Here is a 20,520-nt window from a genome sequence, read left to right as displayed (position 1 = left end):
GATGTCATGTCTCCACCCCATTGCTAACTCTGAAAACGCCTAGTTTTCCCCAACACTCATTCGAATGCCTTTTGTATTCAAAGTAGCAATTTTATTATGAGGGGCTGATGCTTTCATCCTTCCAATTCCTAATAATAGCTCCCATCTATTGGTGAACAATTGTCAAATGATAACTGGAGTTTTCTGACATTCTATTGGAACAATGTAAGAAATCTAGGAAGACATGTTGCACATTGTAACTAATCATGTACTTATTCTGACTTTTTTTTTTTTAATTGAATTTTGCTTGCAAAATAGATTTATTCCCCTTGTTCTGGGCTGGAGAATAAGGACTCATCTGTGGCTGGCTGAGTTTGGAGAGAATGTAACACCGACTCGGTTACATTTTTATTGAATTAGGACTTTATCTGTTTTATCTATTAGATTATGAGCTTCCTGAGGACAGTCACAATGTCTAATTTCCCTGTGGTTGAAGTCTCTCACAGTGCTGGGAAAGATAGAAACTCAAATATTTGAATAAAAAAAATGGATTTAACTAGTCGAGCAGGCTCTCTGTGGAGTGGGGCTTCCCAAAGGATGGGGAACAGGCTTGGACAAGAGTCCAGAAGTGGGTACGTGAGGGGAAGATGATTAGCTTGATAAACTGAGATTTGGGAACAGGGAAGGTGGCTCCCTTGGTAAGATGTTTGTCTTAAAAAACACAAGTACCTTGGTTTGACAACCCCCCCCCCCATAAACACATATAAAAAAGCTAGGTGTAGTGGTGCACTAGAAACTGGCAGATGCCAGAGACGGGCAGATCCCTGGGGTTTGCTGACCAGTCAGCCAAGTCGGTGACTGTCTCAAAAAACAAGGTGGACAGACAGCAGCTGAGGAAGATATCTGATAATGACTTCTAGTTTCTGCATGTGAATGAGAGAGTGAGTGAGAGAGAGAGAGAGAGAGAGAGAGAGAGAGAGAGAGAGAGAGGTGTCCACCCCCCTCTTTCTCTCTATGTTGATTGTCAACTTGATTTGATTGAGAAATGCTTAAGATGTTAAAGAACACCTCTGGGTGTGTCTCTCAGGGCATTTCCAGTGAAGACTAACTAAGGGGAAAACACCCGCCCTGGGTGTGGGTGGTACCATCCCATAGGTCATGTCCCAGATGAAATCAACAGGAAAAAGAGAAGGCCTGTTACTTCAGACATTCTGTCTACTTCCTGGCTTCCTTAGTATGTTCTCTGATGCTCCTCCACACATTTCTCAACATGATGGAGCAAAACCTCTGCAGCCACAAGTACATTAAATGTTTTCTTTAAGTTGTTTATGTCAAGTGTTTTTGTCAAAGTGACAGAAAACAACTGACTAGCACAACAGTCTTAATCTGTTTGTTCATTAATCCCACTGTCCTATCTGTCTATCTATCTATCTATCTATCTATCTATCTATCTATCTATCTATCTATCCATCCATCCATCCATCTATCCATCCATCCATCTATCTATATATTATCTATCATCTATATATCTATTATCTATCAATCAATCAATCAATCAATCAATCAATCAATCTCTCAATCTCTCTCTCTCTCTCTACTATCCATCTATCAATCCATCCATCTATCTAACTATCTATCTATCCATCAGCCATCCATCTACCCATCCACATAGCATCTATCTGGCATATATTATGCATTGTCTTCTGGTTAGATTGTTAATAACTAAGGTTTGAATTGTCGGTGACCATGTGGAAATAGAAGTTGGGTCTCCCCGGAGTTCATAGGATAATGCTAACTAACACAGTGACTAGCATTTCCCAGTCCTCATTCAATTCTCATGTGTGTGTCTTTAGGGTTGTGAAGAGATTAAACCAGGGAAGCAGTATACTTTTTTGGGAACAAAGCTTCTCGTGAACAATGTCGCTGCAGAGGACCGTGGGAGCTATTCGTGCACAGCCAGACTCACACACTTGGGAAGACAATTCATGGTTAGAAATTACATCGCTGTGAGCACCAGTAAGTTTACTTAAATATTGCTGCTTGCTTCTCAGCTTCATGGGAGCTGCATGGACCCTGGCTATCTGCTCCCATGGTGGCTTCCTGCTGCGCATCTGCAGCCTCTCCAGGGCAACTCAGGATGGACCCTTTATTACAGAGATCCAGTCCTCTGTATCTTAGCCTTGTTCTTCCCAACATGGCTCTTCCTGCCTTATCTTGCACTGGTTTTTTTTTTGTTGTTGTTGAAATTACTCATGAGATTGAAATATTTTTGGACGGTCTTCAATTTTAATATTCTATCTCTTCATTAAGAAAACAAATTGCAGTCTATTTTGTGATTTTCCTGCTCTTGGGCTCTCCTGCTGATGGTATCTTCTGGAAATAGCCCCTCATCTTATTCTTATTTGGATCCCTTACTCTCTGTTAGGAATAGATCCATTCGTTGACTGAATAATTGACGGCCACCATGCTTTAGTCTTACATGAGTAGCTGAGGGAATTTCTTAAAAGGATAAGTTTCTAAGAAGTTGCTGGATCTAAGAGTCCTCATGCCACATCAGTAGAATCGATATTTATCCACAGTCTGTTATATGCTTAGAATTATGTTTGAAACTAATAATTAAAAAATTAAATATGTAATTCTCCTATTGGGAAGCCTCAGATCCATGGGTAGTTAGCTCAGAGCTACAAAGGGGCTATTTGGGCATCCTGTGCTAAAATTAGAATTACAGCTCATGTTCTAGGTAACAGAGAACAATCAGAAGGAACTAGAAGACTGGCAAACCAACAGGCCGGACAGACTTCCAGGAGGAAATGAGTTCCCTGTGGGATTTGGAAAGATGGACGGATCTTTAAACCATAAAGGAAAATAAGAAGAGCTCTCTAGCCACAGATAAGGCAAGGGCAACATTATCAGACACCATGGTTCTTGTTGGATCCATAGTGAATTTCACTACAGTATAAGTGTGTCAGGGAAGAGGAGGGTTGGGAGCTGAGTTCAAGTTGGGAAAAATTTCAGGTGACCACCCATCTGTAACCTTTATCACACTGAAAGGCCTTTGGGAGAATATGAGTGGGGAAATTATGAGGCTGCTTTGTAATGGGAGAAACTGACCATGGGATGGTTTGAAGCAGGAGAAGTTGAAGCAAGCATTGAGGCCTGGAGACCACCTAGGATACCACAGTAACATCCAGAAAGTCTTTTTTTTTTTTTACAGTAGATTAAATTTAATGACAAAAATTGCAGAAGTTATTTATTTATATTTTAGCACAGAATATCATAAGAGAACACTTTTAGGTATTATAATTACTGGTACCAAACCCAAACACTTATTCATTTGAACTAGAGTGGCAAACACTAAGAACTCAATTTCTTTTTGAATACTGAATACATGTTTTTATAAGTGCAGTGCTAATACTCTAAAAGGAAGAGACATGGGACTAATGAGAATCTTGACAGTCTCGGCTTGCTGCAAAGGTTATTCAGGGACTCTTAACTGAGGGCATAGGAAAGGCTAGCCTTAGCCAGGTAGAGAGAAAATGATGAGGAAGGAAAACAAATCTGTGTACTGCCATGATGAAGCTTGAAGTCTGTGAGGCAGCAGAGGCAGAGACAGTTGACAATCCACTATGAGATGTGTCATTACAGGGGAGGTGATTGTATGCCGATATGCAGGAAAGAGTTCGTAGATTGACAGAATGACCAAGGTAGTTACAGACAGAAGACCGAGAAGCTGTGAAGGCCCCACAAGAGGAACCATGTTGAGTATGAAGGATGTAAAACAGGCAAGTTGGCCTTGGTTGATGAGATCATGACAGGTGATGAGGTTAGAGAATCAGTCAGGAGTGAGGGGTAGGTGGAACTTGAATTCCAAACAGGGCAGTGTGGATTTTATTCTCAGAACATGGCAAGCAGCCAGTGGGGTTGATTACATGAGAACAGCTTGGGATGCTTTTCATTTCTGAAGCAGCCGGCTGGCCACTGTGCCGATGCTCCCTCTGGGAAGAGGACAGTGGTTAGGAGGCAGGTGCAGAAGTACAGGTGAGACATCATGCAGGCAGAGGCACCATGGTAATATGGTTGATGGGGTGGTCCAGATACAATCACAGCATCTCCAAAGGGGGAAAACACACCCCTTAGAGTTAATTGAGTAGGGAGGAAGGAAGGAGTCATGGATTCTAGGCCTTTGGGCATATGCTGCTGGGTAGAAGGTGACATTAATCAATGAGACAAGAGAGCTCAAGGAGAAAACAGGTGTAGGAGAGGTTTAGTCTTTAGCAGGTTGATCATGAGTCACGCAAGGGGAGAATTAGGATAGGCTATAACCTCTGTGGCTCTGGAACGCAGAGCAAGTCCTGGAGTTAAGACTTTCTGGGCATTGGACTTTAGATGGTAATTCAAGATGTGAGTGGGTAAGCTAGTCTAAAAAAAGTAGAGAATAGAAAATAGATGGTTCTGAAGTGAAGACAGAGGTCCAGCCTTTGAAAGGAGGTAATATGTGATGGGCTGTGTGGTGAAGAATGTGAAGAGGATGAGGAGAAAGCTGTTGACTGGAATGACCTCCAGATTTGACACGCATGTGATCTAGTAGGTGGCTAGCTGATGATGACTTGTACTCATGAATAACGAAGTGAAGAGCTTTACAGACAGAATGCAGCAACATTACGGTCATCCTGAGTGTCATATTCTTGAGTTTTGGCTTTTTTTTCTTGACCAGTGCTTGCGAAGGTCTTCTCTCACTGGGCTTCATGCCATCACATTGAGTTTCTGGGAAGTGTATCATTTTCTTTGTAGTTCTAATGACTAGTTCTTGTGGGTGTGATTTCTTATCAGAGGAAATTGTGTCTGGAGGAAGGATTCCTAATATCACATATCCAAAAAACAACTCCATCGAAGTTCAACTCGGTAAGTAAAGCTCTCGGAGCTCTCCGGGTTACCGTAGGTAGAGCTCACTGCACCCACTTGTATCAATGGGTACATTAAATGTTCAAAATGTAGATAATCCCAGTACATGTTTAATTTCCAACTCTGGGTGGGCCTTGGCTCAACAGGAGGTGTATCAAAGTGAAAAGCGAGAGCTTGGGATACTATGGCGTTGACATTCTGGCACTGCGAACTGTAGTACTGTGAGTCTCAGTGACTTGTGTGAATTCGTTTATCCAAAGGCAATGAGAGCAGAGACACAGTTACTGAAATGTGAAACGACTGCTCCTAGATAGTCCGGATCAGGAATTCTAGGTTATTTATTCATTATTATTATTATTTATTTATTATATTATTTATTTAATATTTATTCTGGAAAATCCATTCAAGGAGTAAGGGAAATGACAACAGTATATCCATCATTCACATAGTAAAAGACCAAAATTCAATGTCTCAGAATAGGGGCTCAGATTTTTTTTTTTGTGTGTAGAGATGTCACCAATAAAATAAACAGAGAGAACACTTTCTAGAAAAGAAAAAAGCAATTAAATCAAGTCTTCATTAAAAGGAAGCTCCTCAGATACAGTCAATATCACAATCCAGTTAGTAGTTTGTCAGTCCAATAGTATGCTTTTTCAAAAGAGATGCATGTAAAAGTGCATGATCTAAAAGTTTAAAAATAACGGCCCTAGCAGGGTATCATTTGCAAAAATGATCATAAAAATCAGGTTGTGTGTTTTAATAATAATAATTTTCAAGACCCCAACTCTTAAATAACAAATTGAGTCATTTTATTCTAATTAAAACTGCAAAGCCTTTCAAAATACATTTTTTTTGAGTTGTTGATACTGGTGATTGAATCTAGGGCTTCACACACACTGGATGAGTAATCTACTGCTGGGTTATATTCTCAAGTCTTTTTGTTTCTTTATTTGGAGACAGGGTCTCACTAACTTGAACTCACTCTCTATTCCAGGCAGGCCTTGAATTTCTAATTTTTCTGCTTAGGCTTCAGTTACTTCTCCAGCAGGCCTAGAAAAATACTATTTTTATGTCACTATGCATCAAATACATAAGGCTATAAGTCTTAGAAATACAAGAATAATACAATAAGGCAGAACAATTGTTTCCATGTAATGGGAAATTTAATATACTGAATATTTGACAGGTTTATTAGATAAGTAAGATCCCAAAAGATTAAAGCAATGTACTTAACATCACTATCTGTGGGAGATGCTGCCTCAGGAGAGGAGACTATATAGACTCTAGTCACAGTGTGGTGTCTGGGAACCTGCAACTAAAATCAAACAATTAAAATCCTACTCATTAGATCAGTGAGATAACGCATTTGTTACTTAGCTAGTGTTTTAGGGTTACTATTGCTGTGATGAAACACCATGACCAAAACAACTTGGGAAGGAAAGGGTTTATTTGGCTTACACTTCCATATTACTGTTCATCATTGAAGGAAGTCAGGGCAGGAACTCAAACAGGGCAGGAACCTGGAGGCAAGAGCTAATCCAGAGGCTATGGAGGAGTGTGGCTTACTGGCTTGCTCCCCATGACTTACTCAGCCTACTTTCCTATAGAACCCATGACCACCAGCCCAGGAATGGCGCCATCCACAATGGGCTAGGCTCTCCCCCATCATCACTAATTAAGAAAATGCCTTATAGCCAGATCTTATGGAGGCATTTTCTCAATTAACTTTCCCTCTTTTTAGATAACCATAGCTATGTCAACTTGACATAAAATCAGCCGGCACAGCATCATTTAGTTATTCCACAATGTAAACATGTACAAGCATCATATTATACCATATAAAAATATGCTATTCCTATTGTTCAAGTAGAACATTAAAATTTAAAAGGAAGAAAAATTAAATGGCCACATGCTTATCTTCTAGTTATTAGCATCCTTAGTTAGAAATTAAGTCAGAAAGTAGTGACAGTGAGCCACCTCCAATTAAGTGTCATGGCATGTGGCCAGTCCTGTTCTCAAAAGACAGTTAATTGCAATTATAATTAAGTGTAGAAATAATCAAAGCACATAAATAGCCACTTATGTCTCTTTTTAAACAGCGTCTGTGGTGGTTTGGATGAAAATGGCCCCATACGCTCATAGGGAGTGGCATTAGTTGAAAGGATTCGGATTTATGGCCTTGTTGGAGGAGGTGTGATCTTGTTAGAGGAAGTGTATCATTGGGGGATGGGCTTTGAGGTTTCAGAAGCTCAAGTCAGGCACAGTGTCACTCTGTCTTCCTGCTGCCTGCCTATCTAGATGTAGAACTCTCAGCTCCTTCTCCAGCACCATGTCTGCCTGCAAGCCACCATGCTCTCCACCATGACGCATGACGATAATGGACTAAATCTCTGAAACTGTAAGCCAGCCCTGATTAAATGTTTTCCTTTATAAGAGTTGCCATGGTCATGGTGTCTCTTCACAGCAATAGAACACTGATGAAGATAGCATCTAAGTAACAAAGATGGAAGTAGAGATGATGCATTTACTGCGCTACTTCTGCTAATAATGATAGTAAGTAGGACGAAGTCCTAGAGCTTGTTCAGGAGGAAGGCCTGTGGCTATGGAGAGAAAGACTTAAACTTCTGGAGAATCATAGTAGACTTAGAATAGTAGACTTAGAAATGTGAATGTCTGCAAAACAGACAGTGTTAAAGAGATACAAATCTGATTGAAAGGCCCCAGCCCGACTGTTTTAGGTGCTCCTTTAAGTTTTTGGAGAGGTCTGAAAGGTCCTAACAACTCACACTAGTGTACTTTCATTCCTCACCATGGGGACACCATAGATTTTTACAAACACCTACCTGCAAAGACCAGCTAGTTCTAATTTAATTGACTTTCCCCTCCATATTTGTTTTTGGAAGTTGTAGCCAATGTATTTAAACAAGTAAGAAAACTTGGAGGGGCTAGAGCAGTGATTCTCAACCTGTGGGTCAAGACTCCCTTGGGTGGGTCACATATCAGATATCCTGCATATCAGATGTTTACATTACATTACAGTAGCAAAATTACAGTTATGAAGTAGCAATGAAATAAGAAATAATTTTATGGTTGGGGTCATCACAACATGAGGAATAGTATTAAAGGGTCACAGCATTAGGAAGGTTGAGAACTACTGGGCTAGAGAGATAGCTGAGCAGGTAAAATGCTGAATAAGCATGAAGACCAGAATTTGATCTCCAAAACCCATGTAAAACAACAGGGTACAGAGGCACATGCTCATAGGAAAGGCACAATTATGAACCTCCCTGGGCTTACTGGTCAACCAGGTGAGCTTATTTTGCTAAGTTGCAGGCTAATGATTCTGACTCAAAAACCAAGTCAGACAATTTCTGAGGAATGATACTAGAGGTCCACATCTGGCCTTCCCATGCGTACACACATATACATACACATCCCCACGCACATGTGAACTTACCTGAATGTATATCACCTACACACAAACATACATACATATACACACAAATGCACATGAGAGAGGCAGGGGAATTGGAGTTTTTAGGAAGGAGGGTAAACATAATTATGTTGAAGGATCTTTGGTTATCTACTTAGCTATTCTAAGAAAATTATTTAAAATGCCACAATCACTTGTACTTTTTCTTTAAAACTATTCTAATACAATAAAGATTTTCAAAGCCAGTTTTACATGTCTGAAACACTAGTATACTATCTTGACATTAACATGATTTGTTAATGACTCCACCAGGCTGTTTCCTCTGGGATATAAGTACTATAGAAAATTACATGTTGGCAAATATCTGTCCTATTCGGTGCTCTCAGCATCACCCATCTCTGAGGTATCAAGGACACTTTTCCAAGAACATTTGTACAGTTATGTTGATATCAAGATAGATGTTAAGGCAAAAGCATTATTAGAGGCCAATAGAGATGTAGTGATCAAATTCCAATTTTGAATCTGTGAATACATAATATGATAACACGACCTTAAAAACTTATACGTTCACAGGAACAGTGTTCAGTAGTCAAGTACTGAACTCTTTATCAGTATTTCAATGGATTTTAAAAAGTCAGATTAATGTGTTCTCTTCTATAGCTTTTTAATAGTTTTTTGGTTGTATAAGAATCAATGAACTTTAAATTAAGAAGAACTAGATTGAATTACTAATAATTTCAAGATGTTTTAGGAGGCTAACACATTTATACAGTCTATAGCTGGTATAAGGAATGACCAAAGAAGAGAAAGATCAGAAATGCTCTTACACATCAGTCTTTTGGGTTTTGATAAAGGCACTACAGAAAAGTATATAATTTATAATAATGAGAGGGAGAGAGAGAGAGAGAGAGAGAGAGAGAGAGAGAGAGAGAGAGAGAGAGAGAGAGAGATCGATCATGTATCCTGGACTGGTCTTGAACTCCTGATCTTCTGGCCTTCATCTCCCCAAGTGCTCCGGTTATAGGTGTGTGCTACCATACTGAGCTGGGAAATTAAAAACGTTAAAATAAATAGTACTTGCTTATTAGATGTAATATATAATAAAAGGAAATTTGACCTCTCCTTCACAGCATATAAAAATAATTCTGGGTGAGTTGTAGACCTGAATATGATAGTCAAAATGCAGGAAAACATCTTCATGATTCTGAAGTAATAAAGGATATTTTTAAAATTGGGACAAACAAAACCTTAGTTGTAAAGGAAAAATGTATAGGAAAGATGCTGTTAAAGATAAATTTCTGTTATTAAAAGACTATTAAAGGTATAAAAATTTTGGAGCAGAAGAAAATGCTTATAATAGATGAACATAGACTCTCCACATTTATCAGGAAAATAGGACCTGGGAGAGGAGGGAAAATGGACAATGTTTAATCAATACCATCCATGTGACCAATAAAATCTAAGGTGGCTATTTGCTCATGTGCAGTGTAGAGAAATACAAATTAAATTCAGAGCATGGACATCTATAATAAAATGGTCTGACCATTACCACTATTGAGTATATGAAGCAACAAGAAGCTTACACAGAGCTGGTGTTGGAGCCCATCTAGGTTTCCTGGTGGCTTTACCCAGCAGGACTGTGTAAGAGGATGATTAGACCATGGGCCTGAGTACCAGGTGTTTGGAAGGGTCTACACTTGGCTGTATCTAGCAAGGGGGAGGTCTTTTGCACCTCTCATTGGCATTGTTATAAAAAGCCCTTTGGAATAAAGTTCTGGCCTGGGGGATAAGGATCTAGGCCCACCCGAGGCTATCCTGCATTTCTATCTGTTTCTCTCCCCTCTATTTCGATCTAAGTCTCTTATTCCTCATTCCTCAAGAGCCCCTGGGGTAAATAAATGCCAAGCAAATATCAGAAACACATACAACACAAATGAGTATGTAGTGATTTTAGGAGAAATAAATAGAGTATATTGCCCTGTATAACACATGCACCAGCCCCCAAAGTAAATGTTAAGCAACAGAAGCCAGAATCTGGTGATAAATATGCAATCAGTGCAATATAAATGAAGGAAAGGGAATGTGGAAAACTCTCGGTTCTGGAACTACACTGTTTTCTCCATGGAGGGAAGATGACGTGGATATTTACTTTCTTTTAACCCACTGATGTTTAGCTGTACTCCATGGTTTTTTTATTGTATGTGTTACACATCACAATAAAATGTAAAATACCACATAGACGGAAGAACTCCTCTTGAAAGGTGAAGTAGGCCTTATTAGACTGAAGGGTAAGATACATTAAAAATACAGACTTACTAAATATGATTTGAGATGTTTGGATATAGGATAAGGGAAGGAGGAGAATGGGTACAGGGGCTGCATCTGTTAAAGTAGGGCATCACTGGATTAGAGACTAGGAAATAGAGCTCATGTCTCACATCTCTCTACAATACATGTGTCACCTAGAGCAAGCCACTCAATCTGTCTGAACTTAAGTTTTTCATCTGTCACAAGAGGAGTACCTTCCATTTTTCTTTACTGAATTCTTTCAAAGATGCACTGTCTTGGGGGTGGCAGCTGAGTAGGAAACACTATGTAGGCTGTAAAGTACTTTGCTAACATCAGTAGGGGTAGATGAAGTAGTACTTATGTTTCCTGTTGTGGGAGACTCTCCTCAGAGGTGTCGGGGAGTGTGTGCAGATCTCTTCACAGCCCAGCCTGGAAGGCTTCTCCTCCATCCTGCCTTTTATGCAGAAAGAAGATCAGGCACTTTTATGTCAACCTGGGGGGTGTTTCTGGTAATTAAATATTCCAGGCCCAAAAGCAAGGCGTATTTGTTCATTGCATTATCAACCAGGTTGACAGCTCCAGAATCTGTAGCCCTCTCACTCAGTGTTTGTGGATTTGATTGCTCCAGGCTCCAGACTTGTTGTGGACTGCAACATAACAGACACGAAGGAGAACACAAACCTGCGGTGCTGGAGAGTCAACGACACCCTGGTGGATGACTACTACAGTGACTCCAAACGCATCCGGGAAGGATTTGAGTAGGTGCTGATTTGGGGGCTTCTCTGAAAGTGAGCAAAAGTTCCTCCCTCCACCTCAATATGCTGTGACCACTGCTTTTGATGGACAGTGCCACCGGCCCTTTTATTTCTGCTCTTGGCTTTGTCTTTTTTTTTTTTTTTTTTTGTTTTGTTTTGTTTTGTTTTTCGAGACAGGGTTTCTCTGTGTAGCTTTGCGCCTGTCCTGGAACTCACTTGGTAGCCCAGGCTGGCCTCGAACTCACAGAGATCCGCCTGCCTCTGCCTCCCGAGTGCTGGGATTAAAGGCGTGCGCCACCACCGCCCGGCTTGGCTTTGTCTTTTAATGATCATTATGGGCTGCATGTAGCCAGGCATCTAGCTCTGACAATGCAATGCAAGATGCTTAAGTTTTCAGCTGAATCAGTGTCAGCGGAACATGAGCTGTACCTTAGAGAAACAGCGTCCAGGTATGCCAGGCGCCGTTCAAATCCAACCCATCCCACTCAGTTGCATTAGGAGCCGCCGTCCTTCACTATGGAGTTAGCACAGAGAGGATCAGTGCAGGACTTCTTGTGGGACACTGTGTACAGGCAGTGGTGTTCAAACTCAACTTATGGTGCTATGATTTGTGATGTAAATGAAATCAGGACTAATGGTCGTGGGGAGCATTGCTATGTGGACACATTAGGGTATAATTGGGTGTGTGTTTTGGGTGGGGGAGAAGATGCCCATTAGCGCTGCAGTTGGGACTGTAGTCAGCAGAGTCACATTTTTTTTATGACTAGATGAAAACGAAAATTTACAACTATAGAATTTCTATATATTGAGCCACTCCAGTAAGCATCTTAGAGTAAAATATGGCCCAGAGAGTTCTCTAGGAAAAACAAAACAGAACAACCCCCCACATTGTTTCTAGAAGACAAGCTACACCTTATGTTGGGGAAACCTGGCTCATGTACTAATGGCTGACTCTTTTTTCCAGGACCAATGTTTCTTTGAAGGATCACGTTTCCTACACAGTGAACATCACATTCTTAGAAGTGAAAATGGAGGACTATGGCCTTCCTTTCGTATGCCATGCTGGAGTGTCCACAGCCTACATCATGTTGAAGCTCCCAGGTAATGTCCAGCATATCACAGGCTACCCTGAACACTGAAAATGATGGCCAGGGAAGGCTTACTAAAGAGAAGTGATGGCATACATTCAGTAGGCAGCAACAGGAGGCACTAAATAGAGGACTTAGGGGTACCACTTAGTGGGAGATGGGGCCGTGTCTGATGGCTGTCTTGGGATAAAGCTGTGATTCTACCAGGGTATTTTTGGCTGGGCCATCTTCATAGACAGTGAGATTTTATGCAGCAAAATTCCAGGAGTCGGAGTTTTCCTTTTTTAACCAAATTGCTCAATGTTTATAATCTTTAATTTGTGACTTTCAAGTTTCATTTTATCGTAGATAATTTGTTATACAAATAAAATGTTTATATTTAATTTTTTTTTTAACCTTGCAGCTTTGTGGCATTATCTATGAATCTGGTGTCTGAACAGGAGAACTTTCAACTACAAAGACCTCTTTGTTTTTTCTTGATCATTTTCAATGACTAAAGATCTCTTTTAAATGTTTTCTTTCACCTTTGTTGATCACATGCAGCTCCTCGTGACCCTTTCCCATCTGTCTCTTGCTCCTGCTGGCTCTCTGATTCTTGACTGGTCTGCCTCCTGCTTCCCTGTCATCTTGGCGACTATTGGAGAGGGTAAACCCAGACAGCAGAGTGCAGGGGAGAAGCTGACCTTGAGAATAAACTTGAAACTCAGAACATGCTGAGGGGAGTGTACAGGAGACCTTGTGAAATGCCGTGTGTGTGTGTGTGTGTGTGTGTGTGTGTGTGTGTGTGTGTGTGTAGCTATAGGCATAAGGGAGGGCTTGAATTCATTAAAATATGTTGATAATCAATTAATCACAAGCCGGGTGATGGTGGCACATGCCTTCAACCCCAGCACTTGAGAGGCAGATGCAGGTAGATCTTTGAGTTCCAGGTGAACCTGGTCTATAGAGTGAGTTCCAGGACATTCAGCAATACTCAGAGAAACCCTGTCTCTGTGAACAAATGAACGAAATATCAATTAATCACATGCATCAAGGTAAAGCTCAATGGACTAGTTTCTATAGAACTTGGCCAATGTGGCTTTGTTACTATCAAATTCTTATCTTGGGGAATGTCCATCACTTCCCTTAGAGTACCTACAAGCAGGAACACATCTAAGGCAGTATACAGTTCTGACTGTATACATGCTTTCTCCCTCACTTTCATGTCCCGGGGCTAGGCTCTCTCCATCTCTAGTTATGTCAACTGTGAGTGGACATGCAGCACCTGCTTCCTTGTCTTGGTTTCTTGGGGACCCTCGTGGATGAGTTGGATGGGAGGAACATTGGGCTCCTCTGTGTCCACCAGCTGCTTGTCCTTCAGTGGCAGTTCAAGGAGCGTCAGTTTTGATCACTTTCCTGCCAGTGGATCTTCTGTACCTGTTGTTCTCTCTGGAGGTTTTTGAGGCCCTATCAGTGCCCCTTTTAGTTCTGCATCCTCAGCTCAGGTGACCTTATGTTCTCCATGGCTTCAACCATCACCCTAAGGCAGAGGCAAACACATTCCACATATCCAAGTGTGTTCTCTCTTCCTTCATGGCAGCCTTGCCTTCCTCCTGTGTACAGATTATAATGGTTAAAAATAATTACAAATATATTTTATCTCTTAAACCTTGTTTTCTTACCTTTGCAAAATACATCCCCATATTTTCCATATACTTTAGACTCCAAGTCGGATGCCATCTTGATCCTCTCGCTTCCTTATCTATGGCAATGGCTGACTAACTTGCTAACTCTTGTAGTCTTCCTCGGGCCTGCCTTCTACTTCTGTTCCACCTGCCCACTCTACTAGCTAGCTAGATGGTGGGGATGCTTTGAACCTAAGGACTTAACCGTTGACGTTTCTATGTTTAAGTCCTGGTTTTAGCATTGGGCAGCTGCTGACCACCTAGTATCTGAGTTTGCTTGCCTGTAAGATGAGAATCATGATATTACCTTCCACACTATTGCGGGGGTGGGGTGGGGGGGTGGGGAGGTGGGGGGTTGGGGGGGTGGGGTGGGGTGGGGGGTGGGGGGCACGGGCAAGGTTTTGAGAACAAATTGAAATTTTCTTTTTTTGTCAAATATAATATACACAGAAAATGTACATACCACAAAACAATTATACTGCAAATTAAATACAAGTGAAGCTACCATATCGGCATTAGGGACAACAGATAAACAGTGTGAGATGGAAAGGCTCCTATACCCTTCCTGGCCCAAACATCTCTTTCTTACTTTGACCCATACACCTCTTACTTTTAGGAAAGTCATTTCTATGCGTTGTGATATCTGTTGATCTTAAAAATATTTTATTTTTGTCTAATTAGGGTCTTTATATTAAGAGTATTAGGTGATTTTATTTCTTCTGTGACATGATTCTTTTCTCAGGTACCTGGGATATGTTGGTTCATTGATAATGCAGGAAGCAGCTGATTTTTTTCATCTAAATTCTAGAAACCTATTCCACTCAACAGTCAGGTCATCTTTCATCAATTACATGATAAATATGTGGTTATTTGGACTGTTTCCAGATTGAGACAATTAATAAGTAATAACACTATGGAAGTTCCTGTGTGTGTATGCCCTGGTCCCAATGTGGAAGCATTCCTTATGATATCTTTTTTTTAATTAAGAGATTTTCTAGTCATTTTACATACCAATCACAGATTCCCCTGTCTTCCCTCCTCCTGCCTCCCAGAATCCTCCCCCAACCCACCCCCCTTTCCTGCCTCCTCCAAGGCAAGTTCTCCCATGGGGAGTCAGCAGAGCCTGGTACATTCAGTTGAGGCAGGACCAAGCCCCTCCTTCCTGCACCAAGGCTGTGCAAAGTGTCCCATCATAGGCACTAGGTTCCAAAATTATGGTGTATTTTTGAGGGTAGAATTGCTAAACGAACCTCTGCTATCAGCTTTACTATGTAATGCCACATTATTCCACATGGTGACTGTACCAGGTCATACTCACTCCCCACAAAGTAGTGTAGGAGAGAACCAGATGAGATAATTTTGCAAAGCAAACACGGAGACCGACATTCAGTGAGGTCTAAGACATTGGGTTACTGCCATTGGTACTATTATGGTTTGGGCCATTATTCTGTGCTATTTGCATGATTGTATCAGTTTTCCAAATGATGTCCTTGCCTGGAGAACTTTCTCTGGTCTTGTCTAAGTCGTTTCTCCAAGAATGGCTGAAGTTCCACCATTGCTAGTTTCCCCCGACATAGAAGAGATCCTCTTGACTCGGCATTCTTGGCCTTCGTGATCCACCTCTTCCCATTCACTTCTCATCCATATCCTTTGTCTGGCCTGCAGAGCACAGTCAGACCAGAGCAAAGAAGCCCCTTCCAAAGTCCCCCTATTTTGATGAAGGAGCCTATTTTAATAATCCAGTGAAAATATGTTTTCTCAGCCAAGAAACAGAGAAGAACTTGAAGACACTCCAGTAGCTTCCAGAAGAAAAAGAACCTGGCTTAGTTAGGCCAGGGAGTGTGACCCCAGAGAAAAGAGAAAAGCACACTCTACAACATACCTTAGGGAATGTGGGACACCTAACATGGTTCCAATTTCAGTCTAACTTAGTGTGTAAGTTTGACTGCATTGTTTAGTTACCTAGCCCCACTATGGCCAATACAGATTTTGTTCATCCTGACTATCTGACCACACTATGCTTGGAAGGATTTTGAGGCCACGTCCAGGCTCAGAGGGGCTAATGTTGTTATCAGCTAACGAGTTAACACCTGTCAGTCATGTGAGAGTAGGAGGGATTATTTGTTTGGTTAGTTTGGACCACTCCTTAGGAAACTCTTGCTAAACATCGCTTGGTTTCTCCAAGCGCTCACTCCCCAGCCCACACACAGTGGCTTTTTTGGTCGGTCGTGTATACCTTGTTCTGTGTGCCTTGAGTTCTGAGGAACCTCACCCTCCTAAATCTAAACTCCTTGGTTTATTTGGTGGCAGCTTCTTCATTTGACTTCCTCATTTTTTTTTTTTTCTGAAGATACTTCCAGATTTCTTACTTGGATCATCCGAGGCAAGATCACTAGAAAGTTGTCATTCTGTGAAAGTCTTTTTTCTTTCTTTCTGTGTTTTTATCCTCCACTCTCATCTCATCAGAAGGCTGCTGATGGCAGTTCCGTGAACTCAAACAACAAATCATCCTTTTTTTTTTAGATTTTATTTTACTTGTATGTTTGTTTTGCTTGCATGTATAAATGTGCACCACATACATAACCCCAGTGCCCATGGGAGTCAGAAGAGGGCATGAAATCTCCTGGAACTGGAGTTACAGGGAGTTATGAGCTGGGAATTGAACCCAGGTCATTTGAAAGAGCAGCCAGTACCCTTAACCATTGAGCCATCTTTCCAGCCTAGACAGATCCCCTCCTTAACAAGGGTATCTGGTATATCAGCAGTGAGTTTTACATTCATTTCTACTTCAGAGTACCTACTCATTAGAGCTTCTTCACTAATACGACAATTCCAACACCATCATCTTGGAACACATCTGCAGAGCAGAGCATGCCAACACTACTCAGTGCAAGGAATGGTGGACTGGAGAGCTTCAGGCCACACTTTGGTTGCCAAGGATTCTTTGAATCTCATAAGTCCCATGGGCTTAGTCATGGGATAGTCATATCACGCTTTGCAATTCCAAGAGCTCTGCCATAGACTTTGACTCTCCCAGACTAGATCCTCCCAAAGGGAGATATGGTGTTACTCACACAACTGTGATAAGAGCTGGCCGAGATGATGGGTGGGAGGGGAGACTCCATCTCATAGTAGGAAGGTGGATGACAAAGTTCTAAAGACGGGCTAGGATCAGATTGGGTAACAGCCTGGGGAGCCGTCTCGACTGGCTGCACCGGGACTTACTCAGTGGACTGATTTGGGGTGAGGCTAGTACCTAGTGTTTTCTGTCGTTGTACTTAGTTGTGCTGTTATATCTAAAGACATTTGAAAATATGCAGGAAGTCTTCAGCCTTGCGATGTTTACTGTGTGTGTGGCCTGGGGAGGATTTGATAAGCTCCTTCATGAAGATTTTATAAACTGAAAGTGCTTCTTCTGGGAGACCCAAACATAGGTGCCTCCTCCTCATCTCCTCCCCTCCCCTGCCCTAGATCCACCAACCCCCTTCTAGGGTGTGTGGACAATCTGAATGAGCTAATAAAGGAAGTGGTTGGTGAGATGGGTTCCTTATCCTCTTCCCTCATTCCAAGGCACCCCTCCTCTGGCAGCACCCATTTGGGTTGTGGCAAGGTAGGGTGTTGCATGGTTCCTCTTCTTGGAGTTTCAGAACCGTTCTGGAAGCAACCCTGACTTCCCTTCTGGAGTAACTGATTCTTCTCCCAGCTGTCTGCCCACTTCCCTTCTATTAGAAACGCTCTGCAGCATGCTCACACAGCAGAGCAGGCAATAGGTACCATGTCAGGAACTCTCAGACAGACACCAGCCCTGACTTCAGGGGCCCTGGGAAGGGCTGCATGGGGCCTGTGTCACCCCTGGTCTTATGGAGTCGGCACAGCTGGTTTCTGGACAGAGGGCCAATGGGTTTTTACCATTTTTACCAGGAGTCCCTCTGCTCGACTCTGAGGGGCTGGCGAAGCAGTGCAGTAGGAGTGTAATCCAGAATCCCCAGAGGGAACCCTTGGGGGACATTAAAGATATGGCCAGACTGTACCCCACGAAGGCACCTGGACCCACATGCTCTGAAACAGTCCTCATGCAAATGGAGTCCTGGTGCTTCTGCATCTGCACCTAGGGCTTCCTGGGTTTTCAAAGAACTCATTTGATCCCAAACTCCACAGTCCAAACTGAACCTATTTAACTTCCATACTCACCAGGAAACTTTGAGACATGGTCAATCAGTGTCCTCACGCCGCCCCCCCCCCCCCGCCCCCGCCCCGGCATGCCTAGAGGGTAAAACCAACCTTCTAACGCTCACTTTTCCTTTCATCTGCAGTTCCAGATTTCCGGGCTTACCTCATAGGAGGGCTTGTGGCTTTCCTACTTTTGGTCGTGTCTGTCCTGTGCATCTACAACAGTTGTAAGATTGACATTGTGCTTTGGTACAGAAGCACCTTCCGCGCTGTCCAGGCTCCAGATGGTAAGTTGTAGACAAATTTCTAAACAGTCTTATTAAATAAGAAACACAGAGCTAAATACAGAGACATTTCAGCATAATTAAAAATATCACCACAGTAAGTATGTGTGGTCTTTGAAAAAAAATGCCTACAAATGGCTGCCGCTCACCTGCGGAAGCTCTTTCTTTCTTTCTTTCTTTCTTTCCTTTCTTCCCTTCCTTCCTTCCTTCCTTTCTCTATTTATTTTTTTGTTTTGTTTTTTGAGACAGGGTTTCTCCATGTAGTTTTGGTGCCTGTCCTGGATCTCGCTCTGTATACCACGCTGGCCTCGAACTCACAGAGATCCGCCTGGCTCTGCCTCCCGAGTGCTGGGATTAAAGGTGTGCGCCACCACCGCCCAGCCGTGGAAGCTCTTTAAATGCTCTTCTCATGTTGTTACAAGCGAGTCTTTCCTCTGGCTAGAAAGTTTAGTGTACAGTGCCTCAGCAGAACCTCATGTGCTTCAGAGGAATGGTCTTGTGCCTGGTTATTAGCCTCCTTTGCCAAATAAGCTAGAAGGCGGGTAGTTCCCAGGAAACAGCCACTAGGTGGCAGCAGTAGGTGGCTGTGGGCCGTCCTGGTTCTTGATGCACAGGTGTGAGAAAGGGTTCATTTTTCTGGGCCTGCGAAGTAAGGAGATGTCTGCAGGAGCAAAGTCTCTCTGACATGATGTGCATTGCACCCCCAAAGCTCAGCAGGATAAACAGTAAGAGAGGGGGCCATCTCCTTTCTCTAAACCCTGTGCTTGGTACCTGAAGTAACTTACATCTCAATTGTGAGACTAGAAAGATATTTCCTTCTTTCTTTCAGCTACAGAAGGAGGGTCATAGAGAGGGAGAGGAAGGAAGGGAGGAGGTAAGGAAGGGAAGGAGGAAAAGAATAAAGGGGAAGGAAAGACCCAGTCTTTAGTCTTGCTGAAGGAGTCACCATGCTGAGGTTGAAGAAGGCGAAGTTAAGAACTGTCTTTCCTTGTTCGGCTCTGCGCCCTTAGTGTCTGTGTTTGGCCACCATTCTTTCTTTCTTTCTTTCTTTCTTTCTTTCTTTCTTTCTTTCTTTCTTTCTTTCTTTCTTTCTTTCTTTCTTTCTTTCTTCTTTCTTTCTTTTTTCTTCTTCTTTTTTTTTTTTTTGACCCAGAAATGTTTCCACGTGTTCCAGAGTTGGCATTTCTCTCCATTCTGGTTGTCAGATGATGGAATTAAAATTTGTTAGTCTCAGAATGAATGTAATCTAGTAAGAGCTTGAAAAAGAACAAATTAATCTGCTTTGATGTCCCCCATTTTCCTATACAAATGAATAAAAAGGCAAAAGACATCTACACAACTGTCGTGCATGGAGACGAATAAATGCATACCTTCCTAGGCTAGACATTTTTCTTGAACAGGCGCAAGAGAGTGGAGGAACTCAGAGTCTAAACACACTCACAAGTGGAGAATCCACATACAAAAAAGGCCATTTATTCTAAGCAGCTGTTCGTGCGTAAAAGCCACCACAAAAATTATTGTCTACATGTTTGATAAAACACAGCTGCTGTAATTCAGATTGTCTTTAACTCAACATCAGAATTCAAAATTGGTAACCCAGAGCCTGGGGTGTAGCCCAGTGGTGATGATGAGATGCGGCCATGGCCATTGCCTGGCCAGCCCAATACCACTTGAGGTGCTTGAAGCGCTGTAGATCTTCAGGGAAGGCATGGTTAGGACAGAAGCCCTCTTGACTCCGTCCCCTGTGACTGTCCCTTTGGCTGTCTCTGTGAGGAGAGGGCTCAGCCCCACACCACTTGTTTCTTCTGACCCAGATAGGCGTGGCTTGCCTTCTTTCTGGCTTGACTCAGAGAGCTTGACATTATTTCATGTAGTCTTTCTGGAAGCTCTGGCCCCTCTGGCCCCTTGGTATTTGTGCCTCTGACTCACCGTAACTCCCAGGAGTGTGACTACAGC

General features: G+C 42.2%; 1 protein-coding gene across 4 annotated transcripts in view; it reads left to right on the top strand.

Moving 5' to 3' along the window:
- The window catches only part of Il1rl2 (interleukin 1 receptor like 2), a 49,322-nt gene that overhangs the window by 19,917 nt on the left and 8,885 nt on the right, over positions 1 to 20,520 (top strand). For all 4 annotated transcript variants that reach the window (XM_059281645.1, XM_059281646.1, XM_059281644.1 and 1 more), the window contains 5 exons: positions 1,833 to 1,995; positions 4,810 to 4,881; positions 11,232 to 11,361; positions 12,323 to 12,459; positions 18,424 to 18,567. In XM_059281645.1, the coding sequence (XP_059137628.1) occupies positions 1,833 to 1,995; positions 4,810 to 4,881; positions 11,232 to 11,361; positions 12,323 to 12,459; positions 18,424 to 18,567 (646 nt within the window). The remainder of the gene's footprint in view (positions 1 to 1,832; positions 1,996 to 4,809; positions 4,882 to 11,231; positions 11,362 to 12,322; positions 12,460 to 18,423; positions 18,568 to 20,520) is intronic.

This window comes from Peromyscus eremicus, chromosome 16_21 (assembly GCF_949786415.1).
Source record: "Peromyscus eremicus chromosome 16_21, PerEre_H2_v1, whole genome shotgun sequence".
In the NCBI taxonomy this organism is placed as follows: domain Eukaryota; kingdom Metazoa; phylum Chordata; class Mammalia; order Rodentia; family Cricetidae; genus Peromyscus; species Peromyscus eremicus.
This window is presented reverse-complemented; position numbering and strand designations above follow the sequence as displayed.